The sequence below is a fragment of the Felis catus genome, chromosome F2, assembly GCF_018350175.1.
Source record: "Felis catus isolate Fca126 chromosome F2, F.catus_Fca126_mat1.0, whole genome shotgun sequence".
NCBI lineage: Eukaryota > Metazoa > Chordata > Mammalia > Carnivora > Felidae > Felis > Felis catus.
In genome coordinates, this window is record NC_058385.1 from 49,293,579 (window position 1) to 49,320,279 (window position 26,701).

Consider the following 26,701-nt stretch of genomic DNA (forward strand, 5'->3'; position numbering starts at 1 on the left):
AACGGCAGTGTGTAGTTCAAGTCTTCTCCTGAAATGGAAAGCCTTCATTGGACTCCAGATTTCCAAAATTGTTACACAAGACAAATTTTACCATTTTTGTCCAAATAGGGAGACAGAGTTCTATTGCTTTCTACTCCATCATCTTCCCAGAATCTTCTCCTCTGTTGTGCTTATTTGTATTTTCTTTTCCTTACTTCCTTTCCCTTGTGTTTCCCTAGAGACTTTTAACTAAATAGTGTCTAAAGCTTGTACAGTAAAACATTGGATTCCAAGTAGTTTGTTCTGTGAGTGTTCCAAAAGGGGAGGACACATAATCTAATAAATTTTAACTTGTTAAATGAGTGATGTCTTGCAATACGAGTAGTATTTGCTGGACATCACATGATTGCAACTGAGCCAATGGTTCTTGAAATTCGCTTTGATGTGTGAGTTCTTCGGATTACAAACGTGAATCTGGAACAAATTATGCTCACAAACTAGGGTTTTACTTTAGTTCTTTTAGTTGTAATCTCCTGTCATTTTTCAGGAACTCTATTGATTTGGTGGTAAGGTGTTGACATATGAGAAGCATTCAGTAGTCTCTGTCTTTTGGCGATCCTGAGTTGATATTTCTCTTTCCCCATGTTGAAGGCTAGAGGGGATATAGTTTGGTGTTGTTTTTTTTTTTTTTTTTCTCCCACATCAAAGTCTAGAGGAGGTAATTGTCTTTCTCAGGCTTGTTTGGTTTTGGTAGAACTCCAATTGTTTAGGCTTTGGTAAAATATTTTCCCTTGAGTTTAGGTTTGTTAAGGAAGTAGAGAAATCTGGGAATATTTCATAATCGTTACTTTTCCCTTCTCTTGCTGGAGGTAAGAGGAGAGTTTTCTTTGATTTTCACAGTGAGCAACTGGTAGGGCTTCTGGAGATAATATTTATTGAATTGTGGTGGCACAACTAAGGCAGGGACCCCTTGGAATTTTAAACTATCAGTCCAGTCCACATTGAGTCTCTAGTAATTGGTCAGTTAAAAGTGTTTCTACAGATGCTAGCTTCAGGTGTGGGCTTCTGCCCCTTGGCTTGTACTCTTGGTAAAATGTGATACTCTGGATCTGTGCGTCTGTTTCTCTAGTTTTCAGGGCAGCAATTTGTTCAGTGACCTAAATTCTTTGATCTAAGAAGAATTGTTGATTTTCAGTTTTGTTCAGCTCTTTGCTTGTTGTAAGGATGGGAGTGATGATTTCCAAGCTCTTTGTGTCTCAGGCTGGAATCTGGAAGATGCTCATATACACTTTGAAATGAAGGAATGTGGGTAAATTTTAATTTTGTTCAGACATTTTTAAAGACAGGATAAAAATAAAAATTTTTAACATAGTGTTTTATTAATTTCGGGTGTACAGTATAGCGATTCACCAATTGCATACAACACTCCCCTTGCCTCTGGTAACCATCAGTTCCCTTGTAATTAAGAATCTGTTTCTTTTTAAGTTTTAATTTTAATTCCAGCTAGTTAATATAGTGTTATATTAGTTTCAAGTATACAATATAGCAATTCAACAATTCCATACATCACCCGGTGCTCACCACAACAAGTGCACTCCTTAATCCCCATCACCTATTTAACCCATGCTCCCACCCTCCTCCCCTCTGCTAACCATCAGTTTGTTCTCTACAAGTAAGAGTTTGTTTCTTGGTTTGTCTCTCTCTCTCTTTCTTTCTGCATTGCTCATTTATCTTGTTTCTTAAATTCCACATGTGAGTGAAATCATATGGTATTCGTCTTTCTCTGATTGGCTTATTTTGCTTAGCATTATACTCACCAGCTCCATCCATGGCATTACAAATGGCACAATTTTATTCTTTTTTATGGCTGAATAATACTCCATTATATATATGTATATATACACATACGCACCACATCTTCTTTACCCATTCATCTGTTGATGGACACTTGGGCTGCTTCCAAAATTTGGCTACTGTAGATAATGCTGCTGTAAACATCAGGGTGCATGTATCCCTTTGAATTAGTGTTTTTGTATTTTTTTTTGGCAAATACCCAGTAGTGTGACTGCTAGATTGTAGGGTAGTTCTATTTTTAATTTTTGAGGAACCTCCATACTGTTCTCCAGAGTTTGCATTCCCACCAACAGTGCACGAGTGTTCCTTTTTCTCCACATCCTCGTCACACCTGTTGTTTCTTGTGTTGTTGATTATAGCCATTCAGACAGGTGTGACATTGTAGTTTTGACTTGTATTTCCCTGAGAGCAAGTGATGATGAACATCTTTTCATGTGTCTATTGGCCACCTGACGGGATAAATCTTTATACTGCCTGATTATGATACACATTTTATTTGGGAAGCTGATGCAAATGTTTGTATATTTCATATGTAGATATTTTACAAAGCCCAGAAATAATTCCTGAATTGGGAATTAAAATTTTTGTCTGTTAATTTTTTAAGATCTTGAAATTAGGAACTGATTGGTAGATTAATATCCATTTGCTTGTGATGAAAACTTTTGTCAGTAATTAAAAGCAACATGATTCCTTGCAGAGATCACCCAGGAATTCTTTAACAATATTTTTCTCATTTACATATTTATCTATTTAAATATTTATTGTTTTTATATACATATCGTTTGGTGAAGGGTAATCTTGCATTGTTCTCCAGTATGATGAGCTGATCTGGTAATCTTTCTTTGGGACCTATTTTGTTCTAAAATGTTAAGAGATTTTTACCTTATTCTCCAGGAAATATAATAAGTTTTCTGGACAGAATCCAGGGTCACTATAAGTTTTTTGTGTTTGCTTGTTGATATGATAGTTGGCATTAAATACAATCTTTTATTAATCCATTATATAACTATAGTTAAATACTAAATGATGTGGCTTTAGCTCTAGGATAAAACTATTATACTTTTTTGAAGTTTGTGCAGAGAACATAGGAGATTCCCTTGTGGTTTAATATAGAGATATATAATTAACAATTATATTTATTCTTTGGGACACAAAAATGTATAAGGGTATACCTTTTCATTTATTGCTTATATCATTATAAATAGGAACACACTGGAAAAGAAAATCCATTTGATCTAAAAATAATTTAATGCACAGTGTTACTATAATTTCCTTATGGAAGTCCTAGATTTTAGTAACCAATTTCAGTATCCAATTTTTAACCTTTCTTTGGGAAGGGAAAAGCTAACGAACTGGTCACCAAGTCATAGGTCTAGGACATAGGTCATAGGTTTAGTCATAGGTCTACGACCAGTTTTAGGTAAAGTGCGGGAAGCCAGATTTCAGAGGAATCTACTACCCTTGGGTCTGATCTTTCTCTGCCTTTTTAAGTATCCAGTGCTATTTCAGTGAAGCACTGAGTTGATTATAGTTTAAATGCATTTTTAGTCTGCTATCTTATATGAATAATTTACTGTAGCTTATAAATATTTAAAATTTAATATACATAGTTATGTTAGTAGCTGTTTTTAGTTAGATTGGATACCTAATCCCCAACCTTTTCATCTGCTCCTTTAAGCAGTAATTAAATTCATTTGTAAGGCTTTTAAAATACATTTATAAAATTATACATTTTATTTAAAATATGCTTTTACTTCAATTTATATTAAGGAAGAAATTTAAAAAATAAAGAGGAAATCTACTTATCTTCAGTAAACCAAATGTAACTGTGTTTAAAATGGTGCTTTAAAATAAGTCTTTTAAAAGCGTCAGTATCAGTATTAATAAAAATATTCAGAGAACTTGAGTCCTAAATCATGGACTCATTAAAGCAGTCGTAGAGTTTTAATATCAGTCCTCTATTACGCACAGGTGATTCAACTCTTTCTTTTGTGTCAGCTTCATTGACATGTATAATTCCAATATGTAGCAAAGCACTAACCTTTTCTGTGTAACAAACCTCACTTTTTCATTTTTATATGACCACAAATTGTAGATAGAAGTTTCTTCTTAGTACAGTGCACTCAGTTGTGCAAACTTATCTTTTTAGGGTCAAAGAAGAGCCCAAACCACAACCGACGCAGTAAGTAAATGTATTCAGAGTGCAGTAGGCTTGATTTCTGTACCTTTGCCGTATCCTGCTTCCCGCACCGTGGATGGTATTAGCTTACCCTAATACTGGATAGGCTGCAGCTAGTGTGTCCTCTGCTTTCTGACTCTCTGGCTTGTAAGAGAGCTGCCTGCAGCTTCTTACTTCATCCACATTTTGACCGGATGTAGTTTTTTGCTGCCTGCTTGTGGGCTGGTTAAGTGTTCCAACTTAATTTCCCTACATCTGACTGCCTGGATGATAACTGGAGCTGCCATTTCCATTGGCTGTAGCTTTTGTGCCTGTGTATTTTTATTAGTGTGGATAAGAAAACATTTGACCTACATTGTTATTCATTTGGTTATTCAGTCACATTATTTGCTTATTCAAACAGGTGGTTTCCCTTTAGTGGGATCACTGAACTGGTAAATAACGTTCTTCAGCCCCAGCAAAAACAGCAAAATGAAAAGGAGCCCCAGACGTAAGTAAGCTGATCTGTATAGACTCAATATTCTCTCTGATAGCATAGCATAGTGAAGAGTATGTGTTAAAATGCTGCCCTTGGAATATTCCTCCTCAGAAATGAAAATTGTTAGGGTATGAGTTTGACACGTTCACCTTTAATTATCCCGTGGAAATCTAAAAAGAAAACAAGACAGTTTATAGGGTAGTAAAAACAAAGAGAGGTAATTCTCCCCTCAGTTTTAGTATAAATAATGTAAACTGTATTTGTCCAGTAAAACGTCTTTTTCCAGTAAAACATCTTTCTCCAATTATGCAATATAGTATAAGGTGTGTTTCTTTCAAAAATAACTCAGAGGACATGAAGAAGTATTAACCCCCAAATTCAGCCTTTGGTCAAATAGTTTTGGAAAGGTTCTTTTAAAAAAAGGTCAAGGAGTTTTCTTTATTGTAATACGTCTCAGTGTCTAAATGTTCTCCAAAGGGTGTTAGAACATACAGTGTTGACATATTTGACCACTGAATTCTGTTTTCACTGAACATTTCATTACGTTATCAACATACTTTGGGAAGTGCAGCAATTTATTCTCACGTTGACCTGAAACATTAAAAACAAGGTCAGGTCCATTTAGTTTAGTTGCTAGTAGAATAGAAAACATTCTTTACAAAATTGTTCACGCATGCCTTTTCAACTTTGTGCAAGTAATATTATTTATACTGGCGAGTGGAAGTAACTTTGAGAATGTGAGAACGACACATATTTAATTAAGTTCCAATCTCTCCATGGTAATTGCCATTTTACTGAGACATGCTCTTACGCTTAGCCTCTGTGCTTTTTTAAAGTGGGAGTTATGTTTATGAAGAAGATGGTTTGGTTGCAGCAATGGGCAGACTGAGAAGTGATATGAACTCTAAGAGAGGATGACATGCCTATTAGGAGCCCTAAGATGAAATATTCAGAGACGTTCATGTTTGCCTTTAATGCAAACTGGAGGATAAATGTCTTCTTGTCTTGTTCTGGATGAGGGTAATCCCCTCATTCATTTTATATGACCTCAGATGCATTTTATTTAAAATTTTGTCAGTGTTTTAGTTTTAACTGACCTAAGGTTATGTTGCAATATACTACTTCTAATAGTTACGGTAGTTCCCCTCACCCGTTTCTGCAGGTATGTTCCAAGACCCCCAGTGGATGTCTGAAATTGCGGATAGCACATAAATCCTAAATTTACTGGGTTTTTTTCCTATACATACATACCTATGATAAAGTTTAATTTATACATTGGGCACAGTAAGAGATAAACAGCAATAACTAATCCCAAAATAGAACAATTATAACAATATGCTGTAATAAAATTTATGTAAATGTGGATTCTCTCTCTCAGAGTATCTTGTACAATACTCTTCTTGTGATGATGTGAGTTGATAAAATGCATACGTGATGAGATAACATGAGGTGAAGGATATAGGTCCTGTGACATAGGACTGTTGACTTTGAGGATACATCAGAAGGATCCTCTGCTTCCAGACCACAGTCGACTGTGGGTAACTGAAACCATGGAAAGAGAGACTGAGGATAAGGGGGTAGACTACTGTATATGTAGGTCTAAATTTGGAACTATTGCTGTATTTAATCTAGGTGAAATCAAGACCTGTGTTTGTCTTGACTACTCTTTTATCTTTGGAATCTAGAAGAATGCCTTATCTGTAGGAGGAACTCAGTAAACATTTCTTCATAACTGATTTTTACATGTTTTGTCTTTTATGACATAAGAATACTGTGTTACAAGGAATAGCAATGAATTTAGGAAACTGTTTTCTAATCAAAAGTTGTATTAAAATGACATATGTCATTATTTTGCTGATTTTCTCTAAGGTACTGAAACATCGTAAAATAGTAAAATTACTATCAAAATATACTTAGATCCAAATTTGCTTCAGTATTAAATTGCTTCAGCTATGTATCTTATTTGTGAGTTTCAGAAAGTAATCAGGATTAAGTTATACTATTTAGTAGATTACACTGGGCATTCAACAAAATATTTGGTCATAACTTTAAACAGTGATGTCTGATTATTGAAATAAAGTGACATTTGATTGGCATAAACAAAGGTGAAGGCAAACCTAAAAGACATAGCTTTACTTCAGTAATAAATATAATTCCATTGGCTTTGATTTTTTAGATAGGAAGATGGTAGGAGAAAAGACTTGCACTTTTGGATGTTTTAAAATTTAATTCTTGATTTTAGGTATTATTTCCATTAAAGTATCTTGGGCAACTAATTCTTCTTACTGATCTGTGATTTATACCGTTTTAAAAATTCAGAATCAGTAGATTCTCTCAATAGTTACCTTCCTCATCTTACACTTCTGTTATGCTGAAGAATTTTGGTATATAATTTTCCAGAAGCTTTCCTTTTACCTTTCTGATCCATAGACCAGGATTACTTGTGAATCTTCTCTTCTAATTCATCTTCCCGAGTTCTAAGACTTCTTTCTGAGTCGTCTAATTTTTTTCTCTCTTTGGCTACCATTTGAATGGGACAACTTCCTGTCTGCTTACTTTGTATTCATTCATCCATAAAATTATTTCCAAGAGCTGAATTCCAGGTATTCATTTAATACATAAAAAGTAGGACTTATGTTTCTTTATACTCCATATAAACATCCTCATAAGAATAACTAAGTAGATATTTTATCAGATAGTATTAAACATCTGATAATTTTTGAACAGTAATTTCATTCTCATGAATTTATAGAAGCCTCATTTTGTGGTCATTCAAAGCTATAATAATGTAAGTTTCTTGAAGTCTGTGTTTTTGGAGTTTATTTTGTAGTTCTTTAAATAACAGGAAGACTTACTAATTTTGATATGGGTAATTCATGTGAAATTGTAGGTATAACTAGAACAGTGTGTCCAACTCTGACTTTCAATCAGTTTTAAGGCATAGAAAGTCAATTGAGCCATGTTTCAGGTGTCATTCCATTCAGCCTTTGTGGAAATTCCTTATTATACAAATTAAATAATTTTAATTTTACTTTCTCTTTTTTTCACTATTTTTTTTTTCACATCAGCATCAAAATGAGGGAAAATTTCTATAAAGGCAATATAATGTCGGTTGTATGTAAAGTGTAAAACAAGTCCCTGAGTAATGAAGGATGGGCCTAGTAGGAAAGAAAAATGTTAAATTCTTCGTAATGCAACTGTTAATGTAACTTTTTGTTCCCAATATCTAACATAATATCAAATTGAGTTAGAAAGTTTTCAAATACAGATTAATTAAAACTAATCAATTGGATTAGTTTGTTTTGAATTTTCATGTAATAACAATTTTATTCATGTTGTAACATAGTAATAAATATACCTCGGAAATAGGAAAATCTAACATTTTAGTCATTTGAATCAAACAGCCATTTAATATTGCACTTCTCTTTGATTATGAAGTCTTTTAATAGGAAACAGTGCTAAGAGGAGGAGTGTTTTAAGCACAGGGAACATCCTATGTGAACATTTTTAAGTAGCAAAGGATTTGAGGGACAAGGAGCACCAGTGTGGCTGTAATTCAGCGGGCAAGATGGAGTGTAGTAGGAGACGAGGTTCCAGAGGTAGGACTCAGAGAAGGCAGTGTTTTTATAGAGAATAATAGAGTTTGGATCTGTGTCAGTATAAAAGGAAAATAATTGGAAACTTTAAAACATGGGTGTGACATGATTTACTTTGTGTACAAAGATCAATCTGGCTGCTCTATGGCTAGAGTGACTGAGAATAGAAGTGGACCGAGCAGTGAGGAAGCTTTTCTGAAAGACTTGTAGGAATTATGATGACTTGCACTAGGCTGATTACGGTGAAAATGAAGAGGAGTGGAATGGGGATACATTATTAGTGTCATAGATATGGAGGAAGTGAGTAAGGAAGAGAAAAGAGCCAAGGAGCCTGATTTCTGATTGGAGGAACTAATTGGGTGGTGATGCCATTAACTGTGATCAAGAAGGGGAAAGGACAAACAGGTTAGCACTAGCCACAGGAACTTAAGTTTTAAACTTTTTTATGTTTAAGATGCTATAAATTGGCTTGTTTTGAAGGAGAATTTGGATTGACTGGAGTTATAACTTTGCTGTTGTCCGCGTGGACATAAAGCTAAAAGAATAGAGAAGAGAACTTAGAGAGTGTGTGAGTGTGTGAAGAAGAGCAGATAAGAAGGTCCATGATTGAGCCCTGAAGAATTCTCACACTGTGCAGATTAGTGGGAATCCAGAGATAAAAGGACTGTGGTTTCTGCTCTCACAACTATTTCTCATTCAAGCGGGAAAAAGACATGCTGGTAAACAATGAAAATCAATATTGTGGAGATTTCTGGTTTCCTCTTTGACATGTAAAGAGTTTGGAAGTTGTTACTGTCATCCTCACAACAAGAAAAAGCTGAACAAATTGAAAATCAACAACTCAAGATCTATCGTATAATTGAGATCACAGGGCAAATCAGTGCCCTGCCATGTGGAGGGAGAGGCAAATAAACAACCACAGCTTACTGGGAGCAGAAACTATTGGAACTAGGATCTGGTAGGAAAACTTAAACTATTAACTGATGAACTATTGAAGGCTGGGTGTGGACTGACTTAAGAGTTACAAATTCCTGGGAGCCCAGCCTTAAGGGAACACCCTTCCCAACCTCCCCAATTTTGTGAGTTTTTTTAAAAAAAAATTTTTATGTCTATTTATTTTTGAGAAAGAGAGAAAGAGAGAGAGAGAGAGAGAGAGAGAGAGAGAGAGAGAGAGAGAGAGAGAGGCAGAGAGGGAGACATAATTCGAGGCAGGTGCCAGGCTCTGAGCTGTCAGCACAGAGCCCAACACGGAGCTCTAACTCACGAACTGTGAGATCATGACCTGAGCTGAAATCGGATGCTTAACCGACTAAGCCACCCAGGTACCCCTCTGATTTTGTGAGTTGTACCTGTAGGAACCTCACCAGGTTCTCAAGGTGAAGATCAGTGAACAGTTCTGTCACACTTTCAGCAGGGAGGAGGGTAAAAGTAATCATTTTGAAATACTCCTAGAGCTTTTTGTTCTCAAGGGAACCTAGCCAATGTGAGAGAAGGGAAATGCCCGACTGCAGCCCCCTCTAGCCGTCCCACGTCACTGAAAGGGGAAAAGAAACTCAGAAGCACTTGTGAAGGTCATAGCCCAGGATACAGGCCCACTAAAAGACTGACACTTATTTATAGGATTATAGAAGAACACTTCTCTTTAAAGTGGCAATTCAGGGATCCAGGCTGCTTCTGTGTTCTTGGTAAGCCAACTGGAACACTTAGCCAGTGGAGGAAGAGAGAGAATGGGGAGAATGGAGAATGGAGAACTTACTCTTACCTACCTAAGACTGGTCACTTTTGCTCACAGCTTGTTCCCAGAACTTGTCACAAGGCACTTAACTAACTGCAAGGGAGTCTAGAAAGACTCTCCATGTGGTCATGAAGAGAGGTATCTCTATAATATGAACAGTAGTACATCTACTACTGTTAGTTTGTTTGATTTTCATTTATTGCAATGAGATGGAAATTTCAGGATGCCAAAAGGTAAAGATTTGCTACTAAACAAGGATAACTACAATTTTAGTCCCCACTCTTGGCAATGTTGATTCTGTTGAAGCTGATGAAATGACTTGGGATCAAGGTCTAATTTTTATGAGACTGAAGGTTAGGGTTAATAATATGACAAAGACTCAAATACAGAAATGTCTAGAAGGAAGGAACATCTGTTAAATTTTATCAGTGGGATTACAGGGAGATTTTTGCATTTTCTTAGGTGGCAATGAAAGACTAAAGGAGATTAAAAATGTGATAACAATGGAAATATATATGAAAGCATATTGAGAAAACTTTAGTTGATCAGTAGAGTAACAAAGCATAATAATAACTAAGATAAACAATAAAAAAATTTTAAAAAGGAGGAGTAGAAATATCAGAAAATCATCCTTTTCTTTTTGGATGGAAGCTATCTATTTTAGTTAGTCATCTGCCTCATGCAAGAGTCCATTGCAGAGATCATTTGCTTCTGGAGGATCCTTAAGATCCTCTTATTTAAGATCCCCTGATGGAGCAGATTTCCAATAGTCCAGGCAAAATTATCATTATTTTTAAAAAATTTTTTTTAACATTTATTTATTTTTGAGACAGAGAGAGAGCACGAACGGAGGAGGGTCAGAGAGAGGGAGACACAGAATCTGAAACAGGCTCCAGGCTCTGAGCTGTCAGCACAGAGCCCGACGCGGGGCTTGAACTCATGGACCACGAGATCATGACCTGAGCCGAAGTCGGCCGCTTAACCGACTGAGCCACCCAGGCACCCCATAGGCAAAATTATTTATGTCTTTTTAGGTGCAAAGCATGAATCCAAGGATCAGCATTTTGAAGCGCTAGTTGTTAACATGGCATGTTACAGTCTTCAAGACTGCAGGGTAGTTTTTCTTTCCCGTCTCTTCCAGAAGACTAAATCTCTAGATTTCAGGTCATAGAGAGTACCTTCGAAGAATGTTTTGGAGATGCTTATACCTGTTGTTGATAAGAATGAGTGTATCATGATTCTGTGATGGCTGTCCTTAATCATGTTAACTTGCAGTGGAGCTAGATCTAGGGTCAGAGGTGAAATTTCTAAGAGCCCTGGCATGCTATTATTAAGTCATAAGGGAGAGCTGATGACCTCAAGAAGGGTTGATTTTCTTGTTTTGAAGGAAAATGGCAATGGAAATTGAAAGGTCCTTGAGGTTATTATTAATTTAATTTTACTTTAAAAATTCCACTTGGTCTTTCTGCTTTTTCTGAAGATTGAGGATGAGATAGATAAAGATGTTTTCATGTAAGCTATGTGCTTCGTATTGGTGCTTGACTGGTCAAAGCAGTTGACCAGCAGTGGTAAGAGAGTGAATGAATTCCTGCACGTGGTATGTTTCCAGGCCTACCTTAGATGTTCTTCAGTCTAGTCTAAAATTGACCACGTTGGGCACCTGGGTGGCTCAGTTGGTTAAGCATCTGACTTCAGCTCAGGTCATGATCTCGTACTTTGTGAGTTCGAGCCCCACATTGGGCTCTGTGCTGACAGCTCAGAGCCTGGAGCTTGCTTCAGATTCTGTGTCTCCCTCTCTCTCTCTGCCCCTTCCCCACTTGGGCACACACCTATGTCTCTTAAAAATAAATAAACATTAAAAAAATTAATAAAATAAAATTGACCACCTCAGTCATGTACCTTTGAACCGCCTTAAATTCCTTTTGGCTCAAGAAAGGGATATATAAATAAGAATTATGAATGATAGATTGCTTAATCAGAAAATGCATTTAGAAAAATTGATAAAAGTAGCAAAGTGCTTATTGCCGCGTAAAATTTTTATTAAAATGTAACATATGTAGTGAAAAGTGTACAAACTGAAAATATGCAACTCATCGAACTGCCAGACAGCGAACATATCTGGAAATCATTACTGAGAGCAAGAAACAGAACATCACCAGCCCTCCAGTATCTCTTTCTCATACTCCCTTCCAGGGAAGATTAGTTCCCACCCCAAAGGGTAACTTCATCCTTTTATCTAGCACTACAGATCGTACAAATAATGTATGTTTTATACGAATGGGATCATGTTGTGTATATTCTGTCGGATCTGTGCCATCTGGTTCAACATAATATTTGTGAGATTCATCTAAATGATTGCATGTGGCTGTGTTTCATTCATTCTCATAGTTGTATGGTGCTCTAGTATGTGAATATACTACAATTTATCTACCTGTTTACTATTGATATGCATATCAATTAGGTTTTTCCAACTTTTGGTTATTATGATTAGTGCTGCTATATATATTCTGTTGCCATTATTTTTTTCCTGTTACTTTGGAGGAGAATTTTGTAGTTATTTGTGAAAATGAAGTACGTAAGCGATTTTAAAATATTTGCAAATAGCAAAGCTAAGCATTATGTCTGGGTCGTTAGTCTCTAGTGTCTTGTTTATTTATTTGGTAATGCTGTAGGTACTATTTCTTGAGTATGCCCTATTGTTTGATGTTTTGGTGCCTCTGCATCTGGCCAAGAAAGGGAGGAACAGCGCATAGGATGATATGGTCTGATTTGTATTTTATAACAAACATTAGGGCTATAATAGTCACTTAGGGAGCTGCATAGAAGTTCAGATGAGCGAGGTGCTAAGTGACTGGGATGGCCATGTATGTGGCATATGTTTATTCTTTTATCATAAAAGGACATTAATTCTTTCTCTTGGCTGGTTAGTAATGCAGTGGCTTTCATACTTCTTTTTTTAAACTTCCATCCATAAAGAGAAATATATTTTGCACTATAACCCAGTATACACATACTACATATAAATTTTAATGCACAATAGAAACAAGATTTGCATGAAATGCTTACTTGCACTCCTTCCAATGTGCTGATCTATTTTATTAAAAAATTGTGAGCCTTGGCCAGCTAAATTGATTTTGTGTCCTAGTACTGGGTTGTAGTCTGCAGTTTGAAAGCACTCTTAAAAAAGTGTGTGACTACACTCAATGATAACATTCCATAACTGCATACCATAAACTTGTAGAAGGCTCTACTTTAAATTCACTCTCTAATGAAAATCAGTGTTAAAATGATGTTTATTTTAATGCTTCAGTTTTTTTTTTTAATAAACAAGTCCTAAATTAAGGTTAGTTTCACAGATTTGGGCTTTTTTTTTTAATGTTTATTTATTTTTGAGGAAGAGAGAGAGACAGCGTGACCAGAGGAAGGGCAGAGAGAGGGGGAGATGTAGAATCTGAAGCAGGCTCCGGGCTCTGAGCACAGAGTCCGATGCAGGGCTCGAACCCACAACCTGTGAGGTCATGACCTGAGCTGAAGTCGGACACTTAACTGACTGAGCCACCCAAGTGCCCCACAGATTTGGGTTGTTAAAAAAAAGCTTTATAAATATGTTTTCAATTTAAACGTTGGAATAATAATCATAGTTAAGAAGAGTGAGAATACAGTAACACTAGTTTTGTATTTGATAATTTTATTCCTTTAAGATAAAAAGGATAGACACTCAGACAATACTATAATACTAAAACATTGTACCATAGGTAATGTAGAACATGGGGGAACAGATGCTTCTTCTATAAGGAAGAGAGCCAACCAAGTTTAAGCCCAGACATAAAGAACACATAAATGAGAAGAGAGAATGGGGAAACTTTGAGCTAGGTTGTCTTCATATGTTATTTTAGTTACTCATGATAGTAACTCTGAAGTCTGTGTTAAAATCCCACTAGTCTCATACAGCTAATAGGATCTTAGACCATGTTTAGAGAAGAATCTTTATTTTTCCCTGCTATAGATTTCCTTGAAATACTGAATTGTTCTTGCTTATTCAAAATACCTCAACTCAGTTTGGTATTTCATTGGCTCCTATTGCCCTATATTTTGCTCGCATTATAGTCTGTGCATTTATTTTTTATTTATTTATTTATTTTTAAATTTTTTTTTTCAACGTTTATTTACTTTGGGGACAGAGAGAGACAGAGCATGAACGGGGGAGGGGCAGAGAGAAAGGGAGACACAGAATCGGAAACAGGCTCCAGGCTCTGAGCCATCAGCCCAGAGCCCGACGCGGGGCTCGAACTCGCGGACCGCGAGATCGTGACCTGGCTGAAGTCGGACGCTTAACCGACTGCGCCACCCAGGCGCCCCTAGTCTGTGCATTTAAAAACGTTATTTTGAGACGAAATCTATAGGATTCACCAACTGGTTAAAGGCATCCATGTAAAGAAGATTAAAGACCTCTGTAAGATACGCTCGTGTTTCATATGTTGTTTCAGAAGAAAAGTAAATTAATATGATGCCTAAGAAGACACATATTAATTACCTAGTGTGTGTCACAATCACAGTGTTGAGCAAAAGATGAATGGTCCTTGACAGATCGTATACATAAGAATAATTACAATAAAATCTATTGTTCAGAAGTGCAACCTCAAGGTGGATGTTTGACTCTGCCTCGTGGTGGGGATCAGACAGGATGGCTGAAATCTGAGCTAGGTCTTGAATATTGAAAGAGTGTAGTAAGTTAAAAAAAAAAAGTAAATTTTATTCTATTTGATGGAACAGCATCTGCAAAGGTGTGAAAGAGCAGGATGTGCTTGGAGAACTGTAGGAGAACATTATTGTTCTAATGTAAATGTTAGAATTATTATTCAGATATCTTGGTTGCCATCAAGAGAGATAGCAATTGTGTTACTGTATCATGACGTAGTTCCAGGTTTACAATTATCTGCATCAATCTGACATTAACTGTGATATACTTAGCACAAACTTTAAAACATGTAAATAATGGGGTCAGAGTTTCTTTTTCCATTTATTATTATTTTTTAGGTAATGAGCAAATGGTGTTTTACTCAGGAGCAGTGTATAAAAGTGTTTTACTTCCTAATGTCTTTTTCGAAGAAGTACTTTATTTTGGCTAGGCAGAAAGAAGTTGAAGGTGGAATATTTATAGTGGTCTTAAAATGTTTCTTCTATTTGTCATTTTTTCCCCAGAATTGAATTTGTTGAATACTTTTGTTTAAGATACAAATTTCAGAGAAGCAACAAAATGCACTTTCCCCTCGGCATCAGAAAGGGGAATCTTCATATTGAAGATGAATCATTTCCCAATGTCAAGAATAAGCTATGAGTGTACTTTTACTTCTTTTAAACCTCAGTTTGTAACATCGAGGTGATTTCACTTGTGAATGAAATAATCATTTCAATTCCAAAGATTCTATATCTGGCGATTATATAAAAGGTTTTTTCTTTTTTTTTTTAAGAAATGGACTTTCTGAATTTCATTGTCTTTTGGATATTGGTTATCATGAAACACAAAAACAAAGTCATGTATTAAAGATGCATATTAAATATAAAGAATTATTATCTAAAGAACTTCACTTAAATTTTAATATAAAGAGTATTTCAATGTGGGTTTACGTGTGTGTATGCAATTGTTACAAATTGTTTTGGAGAAATGTTTTTAGCATGCAAGGAATGGGCCAAATATCTGATTTATTCGAGATAGTTTTAGGATATTTCTCCTCTGTGTCTTACTGATTTCCATAACTTGTAATGTGACAAACTAAGTTGAATATCAGATAATATGGGGAATAATTCTTAGCAAGGAAGTCAAGATATTCTCGCCCAGGCTGCCTCTCCGGCATCTCCCACTATATTTCTCTTCCCCTTCTTTTCTCATACACACTTTATGCCAAATGACAATACTCTCAACTTCCTGAAGTCTCCATCTGTTTTCATGCTTTGCATATGAAATACTAAAGGTTGAATCAGTCTTCATTTTCTGCCTATCACAATTTTGCATATCCTTAAAGTCCAGGATGTGTAGGATATTTAAAAACTGAAACATCTGTGACGTCATAGAAGTCTTCTATGAAGTCATGCCAACACCATCCACAATTAATGGCTTTTTCTTTGTGTTGCAAAACCATTTTTCTTACATATTTATTTAGTATATGTTTCATTTTTCCTTGTATTATAGTTTATTGATATTCATCTTAGGTCTATACTTGTTCATATATGTCTATCTTACTGATGACAAGATTGGCTCATATTCAACTTTAAATTTTTGCTCCATCACTTATAAAATAGGGTACACATAGTACACATTTGTGTATTCATTGTTAATTCAGCATTTGTAAATATTTATTGAGGACGTGGCTATGGGCCATGGATCATGCTTCTCAGTGGGATAGAATGGACAGCAGAAACAGACAAAATAATCCTCACAAATTATATTTTCTAATTAGAGAGATAGGCATTAATCAAATAAATCGTATATATGAATAAAAAGAAGGATGTGGAAATGCTAAAGTATACTATAGTGCTTTGAAAATACTTCATGGAGGGATTTAACATAGTCAGAGATGCTAAGGAGAAATTTTCCAAGGAAGTGCAGTGAGAATACTGAGGAATTATGGAAGTGAAGAGTACAAAGTGTCATTGTTACATTGGCCTCATAAAATTGTCGGGGAACTTTCTTTCGCTTTTCTTCTGAAACAACATATAAAACATGAGAGTACCTTATAGAAGTCCTTAATCTGGTTTTTAAATGGATGCCTTTAACAGGTTGGTGAATCCTATAGGCTCCATCTCAAAATAATGTTTTTAAATTTTTTTTTTCAACTTTTATTTATTTTTGGGACAGAGAGAGAGAGAGAGCATGAACGGGGGAGGGGCAGAGAGAGAGGGAGACACAGAATCGGAAACAGGCTCCAGGCTCTGAGCCATCAGCCCAGAGCCTGACGCGGGGCTCGAACTCACAGACCGCGAGATCGTGACCTGGCTGAAGGCAGACGCTTAACCGACTGCGCCACCCAGGCGCCCCTCAAAATAATGTTTTTAAATGCACAGAATGTAATGCAAGGAAAATATAGGTCAATAAAGGAGCCAATTAAATTGGGAAAAAAACCCCATATATTTATGGACTCCTTGGGGGTAGATGAGAAGTTAAGATGAAGAAAGTTGAGTTAAAAAATTCACCTGTAAAGCCGTATAGGTGGTGACTGTCTTTTGAAGGTTGGCAATAAGTGCACTTAATGTGTTAGTAGGAGAGAAGACACAACATTGTAAAGATGTCAAATCTCCTAAAACGAATCTATCAATGCAATGCAATTTTAGTAGAAATTCCGCCAAGAGTTTCAAGAGAATTGGATTAAAGGATTAAAGTATTTATGTAGAAGAAAAACATTTACAAATAGCAAAGAAATTTTTCTAACAGAAGAACAAAGAGGAAGATTCCTTTTGCCAGATATCAAAATGAGTTACAAAGGCCCAGGTAGTGTATGTTCCGGAATATGTGGCATTCCTTTACATTTGTTTTTTTTTTTGTTTTTTTTTGTTTTTCCCCTGAGATTATCCCATTAGTAAAAGAAAATGGCTTTATTTTGAGTTGTTAACAGTATCTGTCTTATTATGAAAGCCCAGGATTAGTTTGAACTACAAAGTACTGCTGAGTGAAGACACATTATCCTGAAAGGACCTCAAACAACTATACTTATACCTATAGATATTACCCGATGGAATCTGTGAAAGGGGAGATAAAGAAATTAAGCGTTAGTCTAGAAATTACTGGGGGGTATGGCCTCACAATGGTTAGTGTTGGAAGTTGTGGTAAACAAATCTTTTAAAGATTAAAGAAGGAGTCATGTAAATGGTTAGCTTGTGAGGATCATGAAAACATATCTATGAGATGAGTAAGAAAACAGCAGCAGCCACAAAAACATCTGTGGCTGGTTATAAAACTATCAGGAATAGCAGGATTTCCAGGAACCGATAGATGAAAAAGTTCCAATTTTTCAAGTAACTCAGAAGTGAAGAAAATTTACTTTGGAAAACACTGAGTTCCTTGAGTGGCTTTAGTGATGATGGAGACGTTGATGCGGAAAATACACATGAAAATTTGGATAAAATAGGGGTGCGTGGCTGGCTCACTTGGTAGAGCATGAGACTCTAGATCTTGGGGTTGTGAGCTCAAGACCCATGTTGGTTGTAGAGATTGCGTAAAGATAAAATCTTTAAAAAAATTTGGAAAAAATAGTTTTATGAAGCAATAAAGTGGAAAAAGCAATATTTATAATTTGATGTGTACATCTTTTAAATATTTATTTGTAATAAATGTTTTAAATTAAAGTGTATCTTTGACTTTTATGTCTATATTCAGGATCTGCAAAATGTGGTGTGGGGGTCAAATCCTGCCTGCTGCCTGTTTCTGTAAATAAAGTTTTATTGGAACACAGTCATACTTACTTGTTTTTGTATTGTCTGTGGCTCTTTCGCATCCTAAGGGCAGAGCTGAGTAGTTGTGACAGAGGCCCTATAGTCCACAATACTTAAAATATATACTGTCTAGCTCTTTACAGAGAGTTTGCTGATCTCTGATCTATATCGCTGGAAAGTTATGTATTTAAATTTATATTCAATTTAAATCTTTTAGACCCTTCATTGTATTTGGAGTTTGGTTCTGACAGTGTTGTTCTGGAGTAGGAACAGCACAAAAATCAATGAAATAGAATACAGAGTCTGTAAATAGACCTATGCACATATGGGAACTTAGTATATGATAGATTGCCATCACAAATAAGTGGAAGAAAGGATGGACTATTTAATGGTGCTGGGAAAATGCAATCTCTATATGGAGAAGATTGAAATTAAATCCTTGCATCATATCACATATAAAAATAAACTTCAGATCGATTAAAAGCCGAAATGTGAGAGGCAAAATTATAAAGCTATTAGAAGAAACCAGAATTTTTTTGTGACTGACTTAGGGATAAGTAAGAATTTTTTATAGCCAGCCACTGAAACCACAAACCCTGAAGGGAGAAATTGATGTATTTGACTATATCAAAATTAAAGATTTCTGTTTAACAAAGGACATCATGTACAAAATTAACAATCATCAGACTAGGATATTTGTTTTGCCTGACTTATAAATGATTAACATATAGGTTATATAGGATCCTACTGCAAATCATCCAGAAAAATACAGGAAATCCAACAGAGGACTGGAGTAAGGATGGAGTGAATAGACAATTCATAGGAGAGGCAGTCCAGTGGCGTGAACTTTATCAGAAGTCAGAAAAACATGAACTGAAAAAAAAAAACCAACAAAACCACATCAATTTGTATCTACTAAAGCTGAAAAAATATTAGAAGTGAAATAATATCACACACTGGCACAGACAAGAAAAACTGGAATCTTCGTACCCTTCTTGCAGGTATGCTAACCGGGTTAAGCCACTTGGGAGAGCAGTTTCAAAATATTTAGTGAACCCGAGTATGTATACCATATTCCTGCATGTATATCCCAGAGAAAACCATACTGGCTTACCTCAGAGTTATTGTGTGTTGAGTTCCAGACCACCGCGGTAAAGTGAATATCGAAATAAAGCAAGTCAAATGAAATTCTTGGTTTCCAAGTGCATGTGAAAGTTATGTGTGTGCTATACTGTAGTCTATAGTGTGCAGTAGCATTCTGTCTAAGAAAAAACCAATGTATATACCTTAATTAAAAAGTACTGTCTTGTTAAAAAATGCTCTCATTACTGATTACCAATCACTGTAACAAATAGAATAATAATGAAAAAGTTTGAAATATTGTGACAATTACCAAAACGACACAGAAACATTATATGAGCACATGCTGTTGGAGAAATGGTGCCAGTGGACTTGCTCGCTGCAGGGCGTAAACCTTCAATTTGTAAAATATGCAATATCTGAAAAGTGCAATAAAATGAGTATTTATACAGGTATGCGTGTATATGGGTTTATGAATACATCATTACAGAAGTACTGTATCGTAATGAGTTATAAAGGGCCAACTTAAAAAAATAAATGGATGAATAAAATGTGATTTATGTAAATGGAACATTATACATCCATTAAATGCATGAACTAGATACCAAAACTGTAGTGGTTAAAAGCATGGATTCTGGAGCAACACTGAATTTGGATCTGGTTTTAATGATTTACCATCTGTGTGATCATGAGCAAAATGGATTCTCTGCAGAATAGCAATAAAAATAGGATTAATAATAATAGTACCTATCTACTTGATACACCATAAACACCATATGCATTATATAGTTTTAGATTTAAATATAAAAATGTAAAGTTAAGTGACAAACATAAGCAGAAACAAGTAAGTGGCAAAATGCCATTTATGTAAATATACAAGACTGGTTATCTGATAGAAGGGAAATCACACTGGGAAAAGGAAAATAATGAATTAAAATGGAAGCCAAGCATGGATCAGTGCCATAAAGCTTATGATCAGCTATTCTGGATACCTAAGGTTTAAAAAAAGCAAAAGAAAAAAAAAAAAAAAGAAAACAAAGAGTGCATTGCAATCCATTCCAGGTGGAAGCAAGAGCATGTATAAAGCGCAAAGACCAGTAATGAGATACCCAATGATGAGTCTGAAGAATGAAAGAAAGCCAGAACAGCTTTAACAGAATGAGGGTAAAGAAACAGTGCAAAATTTGAGGTTGAAAAGGGAATGTATGCCAGAATATTCAAGGCTTTGTAAGTCTTCATAAGAAGTTCGTTCTTTCTTTCTTTCTTTCTTTCTTTCTTTCTTTCTTTCTTTCTTTCTTTCTTTCTTTCTTTCTTTCTTTCTCTCTTTCTCTTTCTTTCTTCTTTCTTTCTCTCTCTCTTTCTTTCTCTTCCTTCCTTCCTTCCTTCCTTCCTTCCTTCCTTCCTTCCTTCCTTCCTTCCTTCCTTCCTTCCTTCCTTCCTTCCTTCCTTTCTTTCTTTCTTTCTTTCTTTCTTTCTTTCTTTCTTTCTTTCTTTCACAATCAGAAGCCGTTAGAGCATTTTAAACAGTATCTTTTAGGAAAGGTAATTTTTCCTGTGTGCCCAATAGATTGAGGCAGAGAAGTGTGGATGTGAGTAAACTAGCTAGCAGACCAGGTGGGTTTTGATGGTAACAAAGCCTATGGTATTGACAGGGGATATAGAGACAAGCGGAAGGATTCAAGACACATGTAGGAAGTAAAATAGAAAAAAAGTTAGTGATAAATTATGCATGTGAGGGAGAGACATCGTTCTGGAACATTTCTAGATTTCAGGCCATATAATCGAATGGTGGCACCATTTACTGAAATAGGGAACACTTGGAGGGGAATCTGGTTTGTGTAGGAAAGTTATGGGTTCAGTTTTACACATGTTGAATTTTAGGTGGCGTTGAGACTTACAGATACGATGTTGAGTAGGCAATTGAATTTTAAAGCTCAGAGAAGTCTGAGCTGGACATTTATGTTTATACGTAATTTGTATGTAGGTGGAAATTGAAGCCTTGGATATGGGATAAGACTGCCTAAGAAGACACCACAGAATGAAAAGAAGAGGGCCTGGATCTTGACCTTTGAAAGGAAAAAGAAAATGAAAGGCCACAGATATGGGAAAACAAGCAGAGCATTATGCAAGCCAAGGGGGCAATGAACACAGTTGAACATAATTTCAAATATTGTTGAGAACTCAGTAAGATCAAGACTAAAAATTTTGTTCACTAATTTTAGGTACAGGGAGACCATTGATAAACTTTGTGAGAATTAGTAAGCAGACCGGAAACCAGATTACAGTGGTTGGAGAATAATGGGGCAAGGAAGCAGAGAGAGAATTTTGCATATTTCTAAAGGGGCAGGGGGGATATGCCCTTCTTGGCAAGGAATGCAGTAGAGCTCCTGAATTTGCCTGTACCCCACCGACTCTACATACAGTAGTTTCTCATTTTATAGGACTTGGAAGGATGAATATACAAAATCTCTCTAAATCTTCCCTTGTTACCTCAAACTGTTGTCGTGTCCTCCCTGGATTGCAGCTTATCTCTGCTCTCCCCACAGCTGGGACCACTGGATCCCATCCTGCAGCCTTAATGCTGCAGTCCTGGGATTTCTACAGTTTTCTGTAAGAGGATTTCAAACAGAGTCCTTTAAATAGTTCTTAGGGATACGTGATTACTAACTTTGCTCCCCATGGGTGAAATGGAGTTTCCACTTCCCTGGAGATGCTATATTTTAGCACAGTTCACTGAGGTAGACCTCTGCTTTTTTGTTCCAGTGTGTAATTTGCCTAGTACTCCAGTGCCTCTAGATCTGAAACAAAACCCCGCTCCTTCTAATTTTCCTCTTCCTTCCGCCTTCTCTTTCTCCTGGAGCGTTTACTGAGAGGAATGTCAGAGATCGTAAGCATATCAACAGGTATACAACAGAAATGTACAGCGTATCTCACACATGGAAACATAATTTTAAGTGGCGGGAGCAACTCCGATGCAGAGCTCATCCACTGGTCCACTTAAACTCACACCTGCTCTGGCACACATTTTATGCATTTGAACTTCCTGTAGTGGTGCTTGTTTTGTGTTAGCAAAGCTTCACTTAAACTTGGGAGATAATCAGGGTAAAACAGTGTATTTGAAGTTACAAGAAAAGTTAGTGACACTGGCATTAGCTATTTACATGTATTGATACTAGGTGTGAAAAGGAAGTTAATGTTTGTAATTAAGTAGCTAGGACGGACTCACTTATAGAGTTCTATTTTTAATTTACTTACTGACTTTAGGTTAGCACTTTGAAAGGAACTCTTATTAAAGTCAGGGTTTTTGAGGTATGATTTATTTGCAGTAAAATTCACCCCTTCGAGGTATACACTTCAGTGAATCCTGAAAAAACATAGTTAAATATCTACTACCATAAGCAAGATATAGAACATTTCCTTCACCCCCAAGAATTCCTTGTGCCTGTTTGTAGTTAGTTCTTTTGTTCTACTCCAGTCCCTGATTTCTGTCCTTATAACTTTGCCTTTTCTAGAATGTCATATAAATTAACTCTTATTGTAAGGAAGTGGGCAAACTACGGCCCGCAGGCCAAATACTGTTTTTGTGTAAGTGGTGAGTTAAGAATGGTTTTTACACCTAAAAATGATTGAAAAAATTTTTAAAAATGTTTATATATTTATTTTTTAGAGAGAGAGAGAGAGAGAGCATGTGGGTGCTCACAAGTGCATGGGGGAGGGGCAAAGAGAGGGAGACTGAGAACCCAAGTAGACTATGCACTTTCAGACAGCACAGAGCCCGATGTGGGGCTCCAACTGATGATCCCAGAGATCCTGACCTGAGTAGAAACCAAGAGTCGGTCGCTTAACCAACTGAACCACCCAGGCGCCCTGAAAAAAAATTTTAATGATGACATTTTGTAAGTATAAAAATTACACGAAAGTCGAATTTCGTGTTTATAAATAACGTCCTTTGGGACACAGCCTTGCTCGTTCATTTACATATTGCCAACGGCTGCTTTTTGGTTCACATTTTTTGCATACTATTGAAGAAAGACTTCAACCTAACCTATCTAAGAAGCCTTTGTTTAACCCAAGGCCACGATTTTCTTCATTGTTTTCTTCTGGAAACTTTATGGTTTTAGTCATTATATTTAGTTCTGTAATCCATTGATTGCAGTTATGTAATACATTGAATTAATTTTTGTATAATGTGTGACATATGAGTTGAGGTTCTTTTTTTTTAAGTTTTTTTTTAATGTTGATTGATTTTTGAGAGAGACAGAGTGAGAGTGGGGGAGGGGCACAGAGAGAGAGCTACAGAATCCGAAGCTGGTTCCAGGCTTTGAGCTGTCAGCACGGAGCCCGATGCAGGGCTTGAACTCACAAACTGTGAGATCATGACCTGAGCCAAAGTCAGTCACTCAACTGACTGAACCACCCAGGCGACCTGAGGTTGATTTTGTTTAACACATGGATTTCCAATTGCTTTTTTTGCACATGAATTTCCTATTGCTTAGAAGATTATTCTTTCTCCATTGCCTTGACAGCCTTTTGTTTTGTTTTGTTTTTTAATTAATGATCATTTAAGCATTGGATTGTTTTGGACTCTATTCTCTTCCATTGGTGTATGTATGTGTTTATTCTTTGCCAATACTGAATATTGACTTGATTACCTCTGGAGCTTTTAGAGTAAGTCTTGACATCAGGTGGTATGAGTCTTCCAACCTTCTTTGTGAAAATATCTTGCCAATGTAGGTGTTTTGCTTTTCCATATAAATTTTAGAGTTAGCTTGTCAATTTCTTAAAAAAAATCATGTTGAGTTTTTGATTGAGATAACATTGAATCGAGAGATCAATTTGGAGAGAATTGATGTCTTAACAATATTGAGTTTTCTCATTGATGAATACAGCATATTTCTCCTATTACTTAGATCTCTCATCCTTTTTAACAGTAGTTTTATAGTTTCCACCATAAAAGCCCATGTGGATACACCTCAGTGGCTCAGTCGGTTGAAGGTCTGACTTTGCCTCAGGTCATGATCTCGCAGTTTGTGGGTTTGAACCCTGAAGCCGGCTTGCTGCTGACAGCGTGGAGCCCGCTTAGGATCCTCTGTGTCCCTTCACTGCCCCTCCCCTGCTCATGCTGTCTCTCTCAAAATAAAATAAAACTTAACAACAACAACAACAACAAAAAAGCCTGGATATATTTTGTTCAATTTATACCTGAGCATTTTCTTTCTTTTCTCTTCTTTTTTGATGCCATTGCAGACTGCTTTTAAAATTTTTGATTTCCAATTAATGCAATGCTAGTATATAAAAATACAATTTTTGGGGGGTTATACTTAGTTTATATCTTGTGACCTTGCTAAAGCGCATTTATTGTAGCAGATTTTTTGTAGTTTCTTTAGGACTTTATATATAGACAGTTATGCCATCTGCAAGCAGTTTTTTCCCCCCCTTTCCAATCTTTATGCTTTTTATTTTTTTAATGCACGGGCTAAGATTTCGAGTTCAGTGTTGATTAGGGGTAGTGAGAGAGAACACCTTGCTTTATTCCTGACGTTAGAGGGAAAGCATTAAATCCTTCACAATATAGTATGATGTTAACTATAGGCTTCTCTATAGATACCCTTGTTGCATTAAGGAAGTTTTCCTAGTTTGCTGAGTCAAGTGTTTTCTCCATATATTTTGACAGAATCGTATGTTTTTCCCCTTAGTCTGTTAATAAGGTGAATTATATTGCTTAAATTTAGAATGTAGAATCAACCTTGCATTCCCAGGATAAACCTGGTACACCTGTGTGTGATGTATTGTTCTTTAACATGGTTTGATAATATTGTATTGAGGATTTTTCATCTTTCCATGAGGGATATTGGCCTATAATTTTCTGTTATATTTTTATATGGTTTTGGTATCACAGTAATGCTGGCCTTAGGAAGTTAGAAAAGAAGTGTTCCCTTTTCTTTTTTTCAATGTTTATTTATTTATTTAGTTTTTTTTTTTGAGGGAGAGAGAGAGAGGAAGAGAGAGAGAGAGAGAGAGAGAGAGAGAGAGAGAGAGAGAGAGAGAGAGATGGAGCCTGAGCCAGGGAGGGGCAGAGAGGAAAGGAGACACAGATCTGAAACAGACTCCAGGCTCTGAGCTGTCAGCACAGATGCTGATGTGGGGCTGGAACTCATGAGCCATGAGATCATGACCTGAGCCGAAGTCGGATGTTTAACCGACTGAGTCACCCAGGTGTCCCACAGGGTTCCCTTATTTTCTATTTTCTTATTTTTGATTATGTAGAATTGGTGTTATTTCTTCCTTAAATATCTGGTGGAATTCACCATTAAAGCCAATGAGAACTGCAGTTTTATTTTTAAAGGTTTTTAATACATATAGGACTTCTCAGGCTGTTTCTTGTCGAGTGAGGTGTGCTGGTTTCAGTCTTTCAAGGAAATAGTTTATTTCTCATGTAAGTTGTAGAATTTTATGGGCATAGAATTGTTTGTAGTTTTCTCTTGTAATCTTTTACATTAAAAAAATTTTTTTAACGTTTATTTATTTTTGAGACAGAGAGAGACAGAGCATGAACGGGGGAGGGTCAGAGAGAGAGAGGGAGACACGGAATTTGAAACAGGCTCTAGGCTCTGAGCTGTCAGCACAGAGCCCGACACGGGGCTTGAACTCACGAACTGCGAGATCATGACCTGAGCCGAAGTCGGATGCTTAACCGACTGAGCCACCCAGGTGCCCCTGTAATCTTTTACATTTAATTTTGCTTAACAGTAGAGTCCGTAGTGATGTTCCCTCTATCATTCTTGCTCTAGTTAATTTTTATCTTCTCTTTCTCTTTTTTTTTTCTCTTGATCATTCTGGCTAGAGGTTTATCAATTTTATTGATTTTTTTTAAAGTTTATTTTTATTTATTTTGAAAGAGAAATAGAGAGCAAGCAGGGAAGTGGCAGAGAGAGAGGGAAAGAGAGAATCCCAAGCAGGTTCCATGCTATCAGTGCAGAGCCTGATGCAGGGCTCCAACTCACGAACTGTGAGATCATGACCTGAGCCGAATCCAATAGTGGAATGCTTAACTGACTGAGACACCCAGGCGCCTGTATTGATTTTTTTTTAAGCAGCAGCATTTAGTTTCATTGATTTCTTTTATAATTTAAAAAATTTCTTTTCTTATACTTTCTTTGGTTTAATTATCTCTTCTTTTTTAGGAAATTGTTTTGAGACTTTTCCCCTTTTTAGTATAAGCACTTATTTTTATGTGTTCTAGGTTTCTATGATCCTTTCAAGGAATATCATACTTCTGCCTAAAGAACTTACTTTAAATTGCTGTGGTTAATGTCTTCTGACAGTAAATTCTTTCAACATTTCTTTGCCTGAAAAGTCTTTATTTTACCTTT

General features: G+C 36.2%; 1 protein-coding gene across 38 annotated transcripts in view; it reads left to right on the forward strand.

The window, feature by feature from the left end:
• RIMS2 (regulating synaptic membrane exocytosis 2) overlaps positions 1-26,701 on the forward strand; it is a 612,755-nt gene that overhangs the window by 91,876 nt on the left and 494,178 nt on the right. For 23 of the 38 annotated variants that reach the window (XM_045050046.1, XM_023248368.2, XM_045050081.1 and 20 more), the window contains exons 2-3: positions 3,983-4,015; positions 4,416-4,502. The exons of the other annotated variants lie outside the window; for them this stretch is intronic. In XM_045050046.1, coding sequence (XP_044905981.1) covers positions 3,983-4,015; positions 4,416-4,502 — 120 coding nt within the window. The remainder of the gene's footprint in view (positions 1-3,982; positions 4,016-4,415; positions 4,503-26,701) is intronic. 38 annotated transcript variants of the gene reach the window in all.